A 15958-nucleotide genomic window follows, 5' to 3' on the forward strand; every position below is an offset into this window, starting at 1 on the left:
CCTTAAACTCTACTTGCAAAATGTATCCAGGGGTTATCTGGAGAGAATGACACGGTCTGAATGCAGGATGTTAAACAGGTTCAAAATAAATGTGTATCTGCCAACATGGAACAGTAAAATGCTGAATAGTTGTGATAATTAACATTGTTCATTTTAGACGACCATGTAAAAGCTACACAAATGGTCAAAGTGGGAAAATATAAAACTGAGATATGATTAAGAAATGTAGCTTCTATATATTTTATTGTTCCTGGTTAGAAAAACTGGTTTTAGAACAAGGGTAACTGTATGAAGCAAATGCTTTAGTTAATAATTTTGGTTCTATTTTATTTTTAAAAGCTCCTTCATAATGTGCATTAATATTATAATAAATGTTATTGCATCTGAACTCCTGCAGGTACAGGTCTGTAAAAGGCAAGGCAAAAAGCAACACAACTTAGGTTTGCAAAGATGGATCGGAACAGACTGCAAGACTTGTGGAACAATGTCCTTTGGACAGATGAGTTTAAAGTAGATGTTTGGCCATAATTCACAGCATATCAGCACAACTACCTCCTACCAACTGTCAAGCATAGTGCTGGAGGTGTGATGTTTTGGGCTTGCTTTGCAGCCACAGAGTACCCTTCTGTATACCAAAATATTCTACAGCCAAATGTGTTCAACCTAAACTGGGCACACCAGCAAATCTACAACAGAATGGCTGAAAAAGAAAAGAATGATGTTATTTAATTAATGCTGCCAAATGTAGTACAGTTTTTCAGGGGACTACACAGTCCTATGAAAACTGTATAAAGCTAATTATTTCAAATATTAAGATAATTTGCTTTAAACATTTCCCTTTTTATGAATGTAGTAATTGGTTCTAACTTGAATTAATTAAAAGGAGAAAAATATTTTAAGGAATCTGATTTCATTATTGCTATTTTTCAGAATACTTGCAAATTAGTAAATTAGACATTAAAAGTGTTTTTTGAGTCACAATAGTATTACGAATCAGTTATTCATCCATTAATAAAGGCTTAACAAAATAATGTAATAATCCCAGCTGAACAAACCATTAATAAAGCCACACAAATATTAAAGAAGCACCGTTAACTCGGCATTTACAGCAAACAACATTGTTGCGTTTTCTAATCATTTTAATAGAATGATTAGCAGATAAAAGTTAAAAATGGGAATAAAAACAGACATGGACAAGTACAAAAAATCTGTCTTTACTTCAAGAGTTCAGTACCTTTCTGTTCCCCACCGGGTATAGGACTCTCTGGTTCCTCCAGGTTCCACCAGGAGGCACCAGAGCAGAACAAGAGCACAGCACGAATACCAGTACAAAATAAAAGGGAACAGCTGAGAGCAAGAAAAGAAAGGCAACTTGGACATTGATTAAAGAAAATTAAGGAAAGCGAGAAGAAAGAGAAACATCTTATACTGCTCCAGAAAAGTGAAAAATGGGTATTTTTTTTCTTCGTTCTTTTGTTATTTGGTCTACTTTAAGGTCTCCTGCAGCTCAGAAACCAGAATATAAACATCAACAAATCAGACACTTACTGCATTGGCTCACATGCACCCCCCTCGCCCATCTTGATTTTTTTTTTCATTTTTTTTTTTTTTTTTGAAAAAGGACTATGCACATCTGATATGACATGATGTCACTACTTGCTATGCCAACACCACCCAAAAGCACTGATTTCACAATTTATGATGTACTGCAGAGATAAAAATAAAACAGCCGACTCAAACGCACTGTATAAAAACAAAACGTCATATCACCGAGACGCACGACTTCAACTCATTATTTTGATCATTGGCAGAGTCTGCGACATGTTCACAGCTGATGGAAGATCCAGACAAATGTTTTGTCCTAATATTTACAACTATTTCGACAGCATGATCCTCTGTGAAGTGCGGATGAAATCTCCGTCCGAGTCTCCTTTGGATTATTCAGCACTGGGTATAAAATGATACAAGAAGTAAGAGCCAAAGAGTGTGTGTGTGGATGCGCAGGAACTGTTAAAAAAAATTCGTACCCCAGCTGACACTTAAGATTTCACAATACACATGATGCTGAGGTTTTTACACTGCAATATAGTGATGTTTTTCTCCTTTTTCATTCACTTTCTTGCAGTAAAACAAAAGAAGAAGAAAAAAGGCTAACATGTGATAGGGCAGTACTAGACTCAAGCGTTTTAGTAAGATGAGAGTCAAATAACGTATCCTCTATTCATTTAGCCTCACCGTACACAGTTGTGGGAATATTTTAACTTCGCCTTCCCCACCTAAAGTGTCTGTTTAAGTCATCACCAATATGACACATGAGTGTATCGAGTAAATCACAGTCAGAGTGGGAGCTTCCGTGCCAGTCAGTCACAAACTGTGTGAGGTAGTGTGTTGGTGTCAGTGCTTTGCTGGTTGGCAGGCTAGAGATCTGAAGGACTGTGTAGTTTTAACATTCATCATGTTTTGACTCCTGTAAGAAGGAAGGGGGTGGGGAGGTGGGGCAGAGGAGAAAAAAATAATTTGCCGAGAGTCACTCAAAGTGCTATATATAAGCATGAAAGTCGATGAGCGCGTTTCTCTGTGTAGTGAACAAGTAAAGGGATAGTCAAGAGAAAGCTGGGCAAGTAGCTGACAAGACACACACAGGTCATTCAGTTAGATCAGTCTCTCTATTTGTCTGTAGGCGCCCCAAATCAGTGCTGCTCTCTCTTTTCTACTCCTCAGCTCTCATTGGCTGCCACCAGCTGGCCTAATCCTTGGCGCACAAACACTGCCTGGATGTCCTTGGTCTTGATGCAGAAGTCACAAGCCCAAACAGCAGCGCTCTCTCGAGTCAGCAGCCCATATGCTGGTTCCGTCAGGCCTGTGCAGTCGCGGTGGAACCAGCGCTGGCACGACGCCTCGCAAAGGATGGCGTCTTGGTCGTCGTGCACTTCTGCCATGCAATGACCGCAAGGGAAAATCATCCCAGAGCTGCCGAGTTTTCCAGGGCCAGAGCCGGGCCCGGTTGAGGGGGCAGCAGGGCCAGAAGGCAGGGGAGACTGGGTGTTTGGAGTTGATGTAGAATTAGAGGGGGGATTTGGGTTGCTGCCGGGAGTGTTACCGCCATTGTTGTTGGTCATGTTGTTCTGACCTGAATTGGTGGCTGTATTTGACATGGGACCCCCAGTACCAGTAGTGCTGTTCTGTTGGTTGTAAGGGGTGGAGCCTGGTGCAGAGTTAGGTGGGGTTGACTGTTGCTGCTGCTGGGTAGAGTTGTTAGAGTTAGGGGTGTTTGTATTGCTAGGGGGCTGTAGCTGACTTGGTGTTGGATGCTGGGGCTGACCTGATCCATTCAAGGGACCAGTGGGAGAAGAGTTGGGGTTAGGCTGTGGTGGTGCTGACGGAGGCTGAACAGGCGTACTGGCATTGGGCTGCTGGACATCAGAGTGGCCAGGGAAGCCACCCCCAGGCTGAGGTGGGCCAGAATTTGGAGGCGGCCCAGGTGTTGTATTATTAGGAGGAGGGCCATTTGGATTCATGTTAAGCTGCTGCTGTTGTTGCTGTTGTTGTTGCTGCTGCTGAGGCCCAGGTGGTGCACCACCTCCACCGAAGCTCTTTCCATCCTCGTTGCCTGGCCCCGGTGGGCTGGGGCCAGGGTAAGGGCCATCCTGTGAAGGCGGGAACTGTCCTTGAGGGGGCATTCCTGGCAAGCCTCCCACCATATTGCCACCCGGGCCACCACTCATGCCTCCCATCATGTTCATCCCTGGACCCAAACCTCCTCCCATGGGAGGCAAGGGCCCCCTTGGGCCTCCACCACCAGGTAACGGAGGGCTGTTAAATGGGTGCCCACCCTGTCCGTGCTGCTGTGGAGGCATCCCAAATCGCGGGTGTGGTGGCCCCCCTCCTCCAGGTCCTCCCATACCTCCTGGGGACAACATGGGATTGAATCCTGGCCCTGGATGCATAGGTGGACTAAAGCTGGGTGGCATATTGAACTGAGAGGGGCCACCAGGAGGGAAGCCACCCGCTCCGCCTCCACCTCCACCGCCTCCACCCCCACCACCTCCAAAGCCAGGCATTCCAAAACCTAGCTGGTTGTGGGGTCCAGCATTAGACGGAGGGCCGAATGGGGGCCTCCGTCCAGGCTGGCCACCGCCCGGTCCTCCTGGTCCTCCCATGAAGTTCATACCTCCAGTCATTCTGCTTCCACCTCCATACCCACCTCCTCCGCCGGCACCTGGGCTGGGAAGAAATGGAGCACCACCTGGTCCACCTGCCCCACCAGGTCTGGATGGGGATGCAAAGTCATCGTCAAACGGGTTGGAGGCGACCAGATGGTCCACCATGGGGGTAGGAGGGGGTGCAAACTCAGTGAGGTGGGAGAAACCCGCAGCCTGAAACAGAGAACAAAATACACAATGCATTCTTTCTTTTTTTGCTGCTTATATGAGACCAATTATTTAAATTCTTAGTCTATTAAATGTTTAGGTCAACCTGTTTACTGAGAACATTCTCTTTATTGTAGCAATGTAAATATAGTTTTGTGAAAAAGTATTTGTTCCCTTCCAGATTTATTTTTTGCATATTTTTCACATTTAAATGTTTTAAATCATACAAGTTTTAATATTATACAAAGATAACTCATGTTATCTTTGTAACATGTTATCTTTGTAAAAAACAAAAAAAACAAAAGAGCATTTTGTTTTTTTTAAGTTATCACCATTAAGTGTTTGCGATAACTGGTATTGAGTTTTTCACATCACATGTGAAGGAATTTTGGCCCACTCTTATTTGCAGAATTGTTTTAATTCAGTAACACACAAGGCAAGGTTTTTGAACATAAACAACCTGTTTAAGGTCATGCTAAAATAACTCAGATTCAAGTACAGACTTTGACTAGGCCACTGCAAAACCTGTTTTTGACCATGCACAACAGCAAGAGGTGGACTTGCTGCTGTGTTTTGGGTCATTTTCCTGCTGCGTAACCAAAGTGAGCTTGAGTTTCAGGGCATTCGTATTTTGTGGTTCCCTAAATTATGCCAGCTTCTCCAGGTCCTCAAGCAGCAAAGCAACCCCAGATCGTCACACTACTACCACCATGTTTTCCTGCTGGTACAATGTTTTTTTTTTAATGAAATGCTGTGTTAGCTTTACATCAGATGTAACAGGACTCAAACCTTCCAAAACAGTTTCTTTCATCAGACCACAGAATACCTTTGCAAAAGTCTTTGGTGATGTTTTTTGGTAAATGTGAGATAAGCCTTTGTGGTCTGCAGTGGTTTTCTCCTTTCCCATGGGTACTGTTTTTCCCAGTGTCTTTCTTATTGTTGAATCATGAACTCTGACCTTAACTAAGACAAGTGAGACCTGTAGTTCTTTAGATGGTGTTCTGGGTTCTTTTGTGACTGAGGTCCCGGATGAGTCATCGATGTGTTCTTGAAGTAATTTTGGTAGGCTGCTCACTTCTGGGAAGGGTCCCCTCGTTCAAAGTTTTCTTCATTAGTGGATAATGGCTGTCACCGTGTTTCACTGGAACAGGCTGATAGATGTCACAGACTTTGTTTCTCAGCTATTTCTTTAGATCATGGACTTTTTTTTTGGCCTACTTGATTTTAGAATCAGGCACTCAATATTTGAGTGATTTCTTGATTCAACAGGTTTGGCAGTAATCAGGCTTGGGTGTTGCTAGAGAAACTGAACTCTACTTTCCAAAATATGCGGTTAATGACATTTAAATAATGATTTAGAATTAGTTTTTGTTTCTTTGTTTGTTTTTAATACAATTCCAGCAGACTTCGGCTAGCTTTGTTCTCCTAAGAAAAGAAATCATCTCTTAAAAACAGCATTTTAAATTTAGTTGGGTTATATCTGTCAAATATTAAAATTTGTTTAATTATCTAAAAAAAATTTGCATATGGCAAATATGCAAAATAAATAAAATAAAAAAATCAGGAACACAGGAAACAATTTTTCACAACACTGCAGATCGCCAATAACCGTCTAGGTTGGGGAAACCTGTCACTTGAACGAATGACAAAACGTTTCTCCCACTCAAAAAGTTACGTCCAGATGAACAGAATCAACTTTTAACAGTTTTTACCTGAGCCGTGGATTTCCTTGCCTTTTTCTTCTCCGGGCTCTTCATCTGTGAAGCTGAAAAAGAAAAACATGAAAGGGAGGGGTGGAAAGATGGAAACACCATAAGTTACAACAAACACAGCATCCATGTCTCATGCTTTTGGTTCACCACCATACTGTAGCAGCATCACATTTGGATTGGCCAATACCCCTTAGTGACAGATTGGAGCAGCTTTAGACCTAGGGCCTCTTTGTCAAGTCCAACAGTTGAGATGGATTCAATGATGGGACATAGACTGGCATGAGGACAAGATGCTAAACATCCAGGCGTTATCATCACCAAGGTTATGAAGCCTTGAATCGCAAATGACCCAGGCAGACCAAATGACCCAGGCAAGAGGGAGAGAGGCCGCAAACAGAGGCAGAAGAGGTAAGGTCAATGAGGGAGACAGGAAAAGACGAAGACATGAGAACGAGGAAACGGAATTGAAGGTACATTGATAGCAAGATAGACATGAACCCCGTTCACAGATCCACTCTGTGAGAAACAGCCACCACCGGAGACAGTCGTGAAGTTTACATATGGGGGAGGCGAGAAGGGATTTGCTAACAGCACCAGTGCAGCCCATTGCAGCGCAGTAATGGATGATTCCGATCTGATTTGGAGATGGGTGAAATTAATTCCTACCTCTGCTTCGTTTTCCTTGTCCCGCCTGTAGTCTCCCCGAGTCGGCAGCCATTGGCTAATATGACTGTCGGTGAAGTGGCAAATCACCGTTCATATGCAAGAAAAAAAAGTTAAAAATGACGACGTCTTGAAAGCTATAGGGCGACTAGGTGGATTCTGCCTTCAGGTCATGTCAGTAACGCTACCATTAATATCATCACAACATAAACTGGCACTTAGTGGTAACTAGATAAGCTGGCCCAGGTCTGCAAACTCCTTTCCAGCTGCAAATCTTTGGCCACGGTGTCTGTCACGCCGGGTTTTTGGTCACCAAATCACCGTCACTTAAGACTGAGCACGTTCACGTTTTTTTTGCAAGCCAGTTTCTACTAGCTGAGTGAAACTGGTTGCTTGATACCTGGCTCTGCCTGCCAGTACAAGCAGCAAGTTACAGAGCAACCCCCTCCCTCTCTCTCAATGATCACTTACAGATGTGTAGCTATGACCAGCTAGCTAACGCAAGCTAGTTACTACCTTGGCTAACTAACTAGCCACGTTACTCAGTGTGGCTAGCTAGTAGCGACAAAAAATCCGAGAGCGTGGTTCAGCTTTCTACATCCAAGTGTGAACATATACACTCAATTTCACTCATCAAAGCATTTATGACTTAAAGAAATCGGTCATGTTTTTGAAAAAAAAAGCTGTTGTTTACTTTGCTAACATTAGCTTACTAGCTAACGTTAGCATGCTACTAATAGCCATCTTGCAGACTGTCTTGGAAGCAAACTGTACCCTTTCTCCGTTGCTCGCTCTGCTGTCCTTTAAATTGAAAATCTCTGGTGTGTCATTGCCAGCAAACCAGTCGTCACACGGTGTATGCTTGTCGGTTTCACCATTCAACTATAATTCATTCAAAAACGCAAATTTTGCCATAATTATCATGGCCTTCTATCGCAACCGGACAAAGAGGGATAAAGCGAGAGTATCGCGCACCGTGGAAGGTTCTATCTCAAAACCAATATGGGGGTGTCGAAAGGTATCCGTAAAAACTATAAAGCGTACGTATAAGAATTTCTCTTAAAAGACCACTTGTATTGCATAACACATGAGAGTTTAAGATGTTGTATCAGAAGAATTATCACTATTATCCTCGATATCCTTATTATTTGAATCTATAGAATATGTACACACCTTTGATTGACGTAGGTGAAGCGGCCTAGAACGGACCATTTTTCAACGATACCCTGTACAGTTAAAGTAGTGATGAACATCTTAAGTAGAAGTTGTTAATTAAGTACGTTATTAAGTGGCATATTGATGATCATTCACCAATATTGTATAAAAAATACGGATACTTTGAACACAAAAGCCATTATACAGTTCTGTACAGGACCTACTAAGTGGGGAACCGCATAGAAAACCAACACAAATCCAGTTTATTTGCCACAGAAGTTATACGAATAATATTTTACGATTTACCCGAGGTCACATCTGCACAATAACTGTAACCTTAACTAGGTTAAAAAAAAGCAAGGGCCAGCTCAAATATTTAAAATAAAAAATATACATCTGTCACAGGGATCGTTTTGTGGAGTACTTAGGATGAGGAATTAACCCTGCGGTGTTTACTTTGTGTAAATAATAATGAAAAACAGTTAAAAAATCACATGGTTGAATTCAGTTCTTGTTTGTCAATGTTTATGTATATAATTCTTATTTTTTTTATTAAGATTAAATGTTAATAATGACCTAAATATAATATTCAACTGCATCTGTCAGTTTTATGAAAATTCGTCATGAAAAGAAAATGTATAAATGGAAGTGTCACTCTGCACTGTGAAATGTAGAATCTATAATAAAAACACAATTTTATGAAGCATTTATGCTTCTGTTGCTTCATTTCCATATTAAAATAGAGGCCTTTAAAATAAGATCTATAAAGAATAATTGAAGTGTCAGTCTCCTTGTTCGGCTACCTGGACACATGACTCTCTAAATTCCTAAAATGGATATTCTTCCACGCTGTCTACAATTAAAGGCTTATCACCGCCTACCATGTCCTGGCTCCCCCTTCTAGACCTCAGATACCCCCTCCTTTCCACACTCCAGGCACATCCAGGAGGGTCAGTGAAACAGTGGACAGTTTTTAAACTCAGAAAAGCCACCCTGGGAATGGGACCACAAATCAGAATCAAGAAAACCCTGACATTCTTTCGGATCATCCCTCTCCAGAGACATCTCTTCATTCAAAGGGAATAAACTTTTCCTCAGAGTAGAAAAGGGAACAGTTTTAAGAGATCACAGATGGGATAAAATTGAGGTATTTGTTACTGCCTGCCAAACAGGCAGGAGAAACTTTTTTTTATTCGAAATTGAAGATTTAAGAAGAGATCTATTCGCTTACACGCTTTTGTGACATGCTTTAAACTGAGGTGAGGTGATCCAGTCGACACAGACTGTATCCTAGAATAAAGCAGCGGAAGTCTTTTGTTAGAAAGGCTGTGATTTCTAAAGGTGCGTCTCTCGGGCCCTGGTGTATGGAGATACAAAGTGCCGGAACAGGCAGAGAGGTTTGGAGGTTTCCATCCGAGTTACAATGGCAAAGTGGTTCAAAGAGTTCCCCATGAACCTGAAGAATGGTACCGACAGGATCCGCTCAGTCTCCGAATCAGGCACGCAGCCGAGAGCCAATAAAGCAGGTCTGATGGCGAGCATCGGTACCAAAGCGCCGGCCTCCAAAACGGGCCATCGCAAAAACTCCTCCGCGGATAGCACAGGCGGAGGAGGAGGAGTAGGTGGAGGAGTCGGGTCTCTCCTGTCCGGAAGAAACCGAAAAAACTCGGCTATAGAGTTGAGTAGAAACGGCGTGAGCTCTCCGAAAGATGGGAAAGTGTGGGACAACCTCCTGTCTGGGAAAAGTCGCAAGAACTCCAAAGCAGAGCCGGTGTTTGATGAGCAGCCCAGATCCATTAAGAGCTCTCCGTCTGCCAACGCATACATCAGTCGGCTGATCAGAGTGGACAAGCAGGACAAGAGTCCCAGCTTCAACAGCGGTACCATCACCAGCGCAGTGGCACCTGAGGCGGAGAAAGCAGCCCAGTGCAAAACAGAAACCGTAAGTTCCCCTTTCAGATTTAGAAGGTTTAACCCTCCCTGTAAGCTGCCCTATCAGATAAATATTGCTTCTGGGATATGGATCTTTAAAAAACCCCATCTGATTTAAATCGTGTTGTTGTGTAGTTTGAAAATAATTGGAAAAGAGTGAAGACTAGCTAATTAAAAGAGCCCCCCCCCCCCATTATATTTTCAGGGTGCAGCAGCTGTTGGTTCATTTAGATGGAAAATTAAATAGGCCACTAAAAGCTATTAAATACTTAATAATTGTATCCAGAGTATAGTATTTCATTATGTCATTAATTCATTTCGTTGCTTTTCAGATTAAGATTGCACACAGACCTCTAATGGGCCTTAAGAGCATTTATTTTTATTATATTAAACAATAAATTATAAGAATTAGTTCCAACTTAACTGATACATTACACCAGTGATCCACAATAATCTGAAAAAATAACATCTGCTTGCGGTGTTTGTTTGTTTCTGTACTTTATTCAGCCTAATTATACTAGTATAATAAAATCTTATTATATTCTGAGTTATACAAACTTTTCAAGCAGTTGTGGAATAACTTTAACTGACACAGATGTAGCAGCAGTGGATCTAAACCATCTGTTTGCACCTTGTAAGCAAACTCTACACTGAAAGTCATCAAATCTGTTGGCAACAAAGTCGGCCAACAGATTTGAGTCGGCTCTGAAAATTGATATTATTGTTTTGTTTTCTCCCATCCCCCTTTGTCTCTGCTTCCCATTGTGTCCTCTCCTCCTCCTCCTCTCTTTCCGCCTCTCTCTCTTTCTCTTCCTCTCCACCCCTCGCCCATACGCCCATCTTCCCCACCTTGAAAACAAAGCTGTGGTCAGACGTGAGGCCTTCACCTCCCTCTCGTGCATGCGATATGGCTCAGTGATGTCCTTTTATTCAGCTCCTCCCTCTACCTCATCCCTCTCTCTTACTACATTCATCCCCTCCCTCCAGTAATGGCTATCATGTTATAAAAAGCAGAGGTTACTTGACACTCAGGCGTTAACCCAAGTGCCCTCCAGCTCAGTTTAAAAAAACCCCACAGAATCACAGAAAAGTGAGGGAAAAGATGATAAGAAAAAAAAAGACATTTGCAGTTGCTGCTGGGTTTGATCAGTCAAGTTCTTGTAGTTCTAGTCTTGCACATCTAAACTTTTGTTCTCCCATTTAATGAAAAAAAATGATGCCTTTTTTCACAGGGAGGAAGAGTATAAAACTTGATCAAGGCTTCATATGTCTGTATACTTGTGCTGTCATCTGCACTACTTTGTCCTGCTGAATCCTTCTGATCTAAACCCATTAACAGCTGTCGGTTTGCTCATTTACACTTGTCAGGCTGAGTTTTTTCACCTTTATTCAAACTCCAAAGGCAGCTGGAAGTGATTTTAGGGAGGCAGTTTTTACAGCCTGCCATTGTCTCTCATGGCTTGTAAAATAAACAAGAAATTCTGTGTCACTGATAAGGTGACAGGACACTCGCGTGTGATTGATGCAGCAGAATAATTGAGGTTAAGTAAATATGCAGAGACAATAGACTTCAGTAAATGTGTAAAACAAGACATTAAATATTCTTCTAACTGAAGCCTGTCTCGCTGTTTACTGAAGTTAATTTAATACCTCGTTCCCAGTGTCTTCAGGGAAGCTGAGACTAAATTTTATCACAAGAAAAAACATCTGGAAAATGCTTAGTTTTTTCTGCTTATCTTCAAATTTTAGGATCTGTTGTAACTTTTTTCTTTGTATTAAATATTTTATGTTGACATCTGTTCTTATTAAAAAGGAGTACTATCAAACTTTTGTTCTCCCAAAAGAAAAAAAGAGGCTCTGACAGGATACAGTGTAAAGGTTATTTTTCACTATTTTTGACATTTTATAGACAAAAAAAGTATGAAAATGGCTTCAAGGCCAAGTTTTAATGAAAGCATTGTTAGTTTGAGCTGTATTTCATGCTAGAGATGATGGATGACATTATATTTAGCACCTGCTATAAGACAATTTATTATGTTGTTACCTCTGCTCAGGTTGGTGTGTCCTGTTCATTCAGCCTGTCCAACTTTCTTGATTATTGATTATTATAAATAGACCTGCATCCCTTAAATGTTTTAATTGTGATCATCAGCTGACAACATCTGCATTTTCTTTGTCTATATAAGATTACTGCTTGGGCTTTCCTACAGTTTTTCCTTGACCCTTGTCAAACTTTATTCTGAAAACCTTATTTTGTGTTTAAAGAATCTAATTACACATGAAAAAAGAATGATTTCACTGTGTTTTTAACCAGGTCATTATCCTTGAGGACTATGCGGATCCTTTTGATGCTCAGAAAACCAGAGAGCAAAGGGAGGCAGAGAGGGTTGGTGAGAACGATGGCTACATGGAGCCGTACGATGCACAGCAAATGATAACCGGTAAGACTTTGATCAGGATGCTCTGGTCTTTACTCCCACAGGGTCCTCCTGTGACTGACAGCATTCCCATTTTGAGTCTCTCCAGGCAGCGCAGTGAGAACATGAACTCACTCCCGTAGCGCTCTCTCTGTACCCCATCTGGACAATGGGTGTAGTTTCCTGTTCCTGCTTCCTCTTTCCTGCCTCTGTTTCCTGGTACTATTCATTAAAAAGGAAGTTTGCCCTCAGTGCGCTCCCCCCGCATTTATGACACAGTTTTGTTTAAACCCCCATATGGAGCTGTCGGACCATTAATCAAAACTTCCCAGCGTCAAGGAGGACTGGTGACCAGTCGTCCAATCACATGCTCCCCTGACCTTTCCTTCCATCAGTCCATTGTTTAAACTGAAAGAGTTACTCACAATAGCCCGCTGTGAATGAGAAAATGTTTTATTGCTGTAGTAGCTTCTAGTCTGGTGAGTGGCTGTGCGACTTCCACACTTCATCAGAGAAGTCTACTGAGGATGTGATGATGTGAATGAGTCAGTTTAAGAGTCTCAAATCATACTGAGGAAGTAAGCAGTGCACAATACTGTGACTCAGTATACAGCATCCTAATTAATCTTTAGTTGGCAGCTGATCTCAGTGACTAGAACAAAATATATTACATAGATTTTACAGTTATTTTACATCTAGTCGTGATGTTGCTTTAAACTCAATTTGAGCATGATTAGCAAAAATGGTAAACACCCTTCTCTCCTGGCCCCTGATTTATGTAGCCGGCTAAATTAATAGTGGTAAACACTTGTCTCAGTCATTAAATGCATTGCCCTCTTTAACGTGAAATGTAACGGCTTCTGTTTTTTCCCCTGAAGGTCGCTGTTTTATTTTATGAAAGTGTAATAACTTTCAACCTTGCTCTAAAACGCAGCAGGACTCTTTGCAATAATAACCTTTTTCTACTCTTTTGAAAATGGCTTAAGCTGCCTTAACGTGTTTGTTGTTGTGAATTGGCACATATGAATAAAAAACTCAATTGAAATTACTTCAGATTTTCACTTGTTAACACTGACATAACAAAATAAGACGATATCACGATTCAAAGATTTAATTATTCTTTATTGCACATAATAAATCTCTGTGTGGTAGTTCTCTGCTTAAAACACACACACACACACACACACACACACACACACACACACACACACACACACACACACACACACACACACACACACACACACACACACACACACACACACACACACAATAAATAGATATACACAATACATTAAAAGGCAGCATTGTAAACTTGACGTAAAGTGCAGCTGTCCAGTGCATGTCTCTGTGTTTTAAGGCATTAGATGTGTTAGTTTTGTGAGTAAAGCCTTATTATAGTTTTCTGTTCTCTATGATTACAACTGAACACTGAGAAGCATCTTAAACTGTAGAAACGAACACCACAAACATCAACCAGCTAATACAGTTTTTCCTGACAATAAAACCAGATTACAATTAAACTATATTTTCATATTATCTCAATAACGAATAATAAATAATGAAACATGATAACTTTTGCAGAAATCTACTCATCTTATGTATCTGGGGAATAAAAATATCTGCCAGTAAATCAGACTTTTAAAACAACAAACCACCAAATAAATTGCTTGGGTTCTAATCAAAGGAGCTTGCAAAGAAAAGCGTCTGGACTTCTTTAAGTTGCTTGAAGACGTTTCACCTCTCATCCGAGAAGCTTCTTCAGTTCTAAGGTCTAAGCTTCTCGGATGAGAGGTGAAACGTCTTCAAGCAACTTAAAGAGTCCAGACGCTTTTCTTTGCAAGCTCCTTTGACTACGATGACCTGGATGACTGAGAACCTTCACAGACACTTGGGTTCTAATAATGATGCTCTGATATACAGCAGTAGTGCAAAATTGCACTTTTATTCCTAATTTATCCAGTTAGCACATGTAAGCACCCAACAGCTGCTGAGAAATGCACTGCTGGAATTAGACTAGCAAATAAAATAGCTGTTAAAATGATGTTTATAAGGGTTCATTATCGAATAGTGACAGTTATGGTTACTTTAATGAAGATTCAGAACTACATTGACGTGTGTTACATTATTATTAGAAGCACTCATTAAAAAGAGGAACTTGGGAAAAAAACCTGAATAATCCATTCAAATCACTGGAACATATCATAAGTCATGTTATGGACCAAAATCTATTCAAATGCAACTTATTAGCATTGATTTATGGATTAAGGATATTTACAGATTAGTAGTTGTAATAACAAATGATTAAGAATGAATATCTATGCCCTTCTTGATGAGTTTTTGTGGACTTCATGGTCACTAGCTATGGCAGCAGTAACTCCTTTTATTGTAGTTTTTGGTCCAGAGATTTGATGCTAACTGCTCCGAGTGTTTTTTCAGTCTCCAGCCCACAGCTGTTGCCATTCACTGATGCCATCTTCCTTATTCAGCTACTGGAGGTGATGCATCACTGCAGCCTTCCTCTCCAGGTCCAGGTGCTTATGTCTGATTATATTTTAATCTCTTGCTTTCTAGAGATCAGACGTCGAGGATCTAAAGACCTGCTAAAGGTGTGTGCGGTGATGGAGGGGAGTGAGGCAACAGCAGATGAAGCTCATCCTGCCCCCGTACAGATCTATGACATCCCGTACGAGGAAGGTGGCGACAGCGAGAAGACGGCAATCACGCGGCCAGAGCTGGACACTCGTCCCTCCACTGAGTACGAGCTACCCTGGGAGTGGAAGAAGGAGCATATTGTTAAAACCCTATCAGGTACAGTAGAATTTATTCATGTCTTCTCATACTATAGCCATGCAATAAAAGCCAACAGCAAGACCCCCCCCCCCCCCCCCCCCAAAATAACATACATTTGTGCATCTGTGCACTCCTGAGTCGACTTTGCTCCACTTTTCAACCAGTTTCTTTATAGAAACAGTGTTTCTACAACCCAACTAGATAAATGTGAACCAGCCAGCACTAGCCTCACATTTATATTTTATTACTGCATAGACCAACTGCATACTGAAAAGCATCATGTAGCAGCATCAAAGTCTGTGTTATTATTTTATATTGACGGGAGGCTTCTGCACCCAGTTCAAACTGCAGTCAGCTGTTTCTTTACATAAATTCTTATCTTCTCGTGGTGCTCGTCTTCCCCTAGCACAGTTTGACAGCTCTGATCGCACCACCAAAGATGAGACGCCTCACCCTACACTTACTAGACAGCCCCAACATCCACCAGCCCAGCATCAGCATCAGCATCGGAGGCAGAAAAGCTGGACCCAAAAGATTCTGAGATCCTCTCTGCCAGCCCTGCTGCCATCTTCTACCTCCAGCAGCAGCTCTGAAACCGAGGCCTGCTCCGTGGACCCCTCCCTGCCACTGGAAAAACAGAGGTGAGGAGGTTCTTATGTACTCGTTGCACCAGGATAGTAAATGTTTCATTTTATTAATGTGAATCTTGACAAATGAAGTGAGGCAGAATCGGAGTTGTACCTCACAGTGGGGAATGTTCCTCATAGACACATAAAACAGTTTCTCCAGGAATTTCATGGTCACAGTGTGCATCTGTTTCTTATCCTGGCTATAAATCTCACTCCTGAGCACTAATAAATTTTTGTGTTATGTAAGAGTAATGCTCATTTCCAAGGAGTTGCATAAAATGAGGACC

General features: G+C 41.6%; 2 protein-coding genes across 3 annotated transcripts; one reads left to right on the plus strand and one right to left on the minus strand.

Moving 5' to 3' along the window:
- Nucleotides 1-2441: 2441 nt before the first annotated feature.
- Nucleotides 2442-7727, minus strand: pygo2 (pygopus homolog 2). 2 transcript variants are annotated; one of them, XM_080862419.1, is made up of 4 exons: nucleotides 7520-7727; nucleotides 6749-6812; nucleotides 6083-6135; nucleotides 2442-4376 (listed from the first exon to the last, which is right to left on the minus strand). In XM_080862419.1, the coding sequence occupies exons 2-4, from the start codon at nucleotides 6798-6800 to the stop codon at nucleotides 2718-2720; spliced, it is 1764 nt and encodes a 587-aa protein (XP_080718545.1). In that variant the 5' UTR covers nucleotides 6801-6812; nucleotides 7520-7727; the 3' UTR covers nucleotides 2442-2717. The 2 variants fall into 2 exon arrangements, with proteins under 2 accessions (XP_080718545.1, XP_080718546.1); XM_080862420.1 differs by lacking the exon at nucleotides 6749-6812.
- A 1093-nt stretch (nucleotides 7728-8820) lies between these two features.
- On the plus strand, nucleotides 8821-15715 carry LOC308384560 (SH2 domain-containing adapter protein E-like). Its single transcript, XM_080863088.1, has 4 exons — nucleotides 8821-9842; nucleotides 12147-12273; nucleotides 14824-15060; nucleotides 15449-15715. The coding sequence occupies exons 1-4, from the start codon at nucleotides 9324-9326 to the stop codon at nucleotides 15685-15687; spliced, it is 1122 nt and encodes a 373-aa protein (XP_080719214.1). The 5' UTR covers nucleotides 8821-9323; the 3' UTR covers nucleotides 15688-15715.
- Nucleotides 15716-15958: the final 243 nt, after the last annotated feature.

This window comes from Rhamphochromis sp. 'chilingali', assembly GCF_963969265.1.
Source record: "Rhamphochromis sp. 'chilingali' genome assembly, chromosome: 17".
NCBI classification, from domain to species: domain Eukaryota; kingdom Metazoa; phylum Chordata; class Actinopteri; order Cichliformes; family Cichlidae; genus Rhamphochromis; species Rhamphochromis sp. 'chilingali'.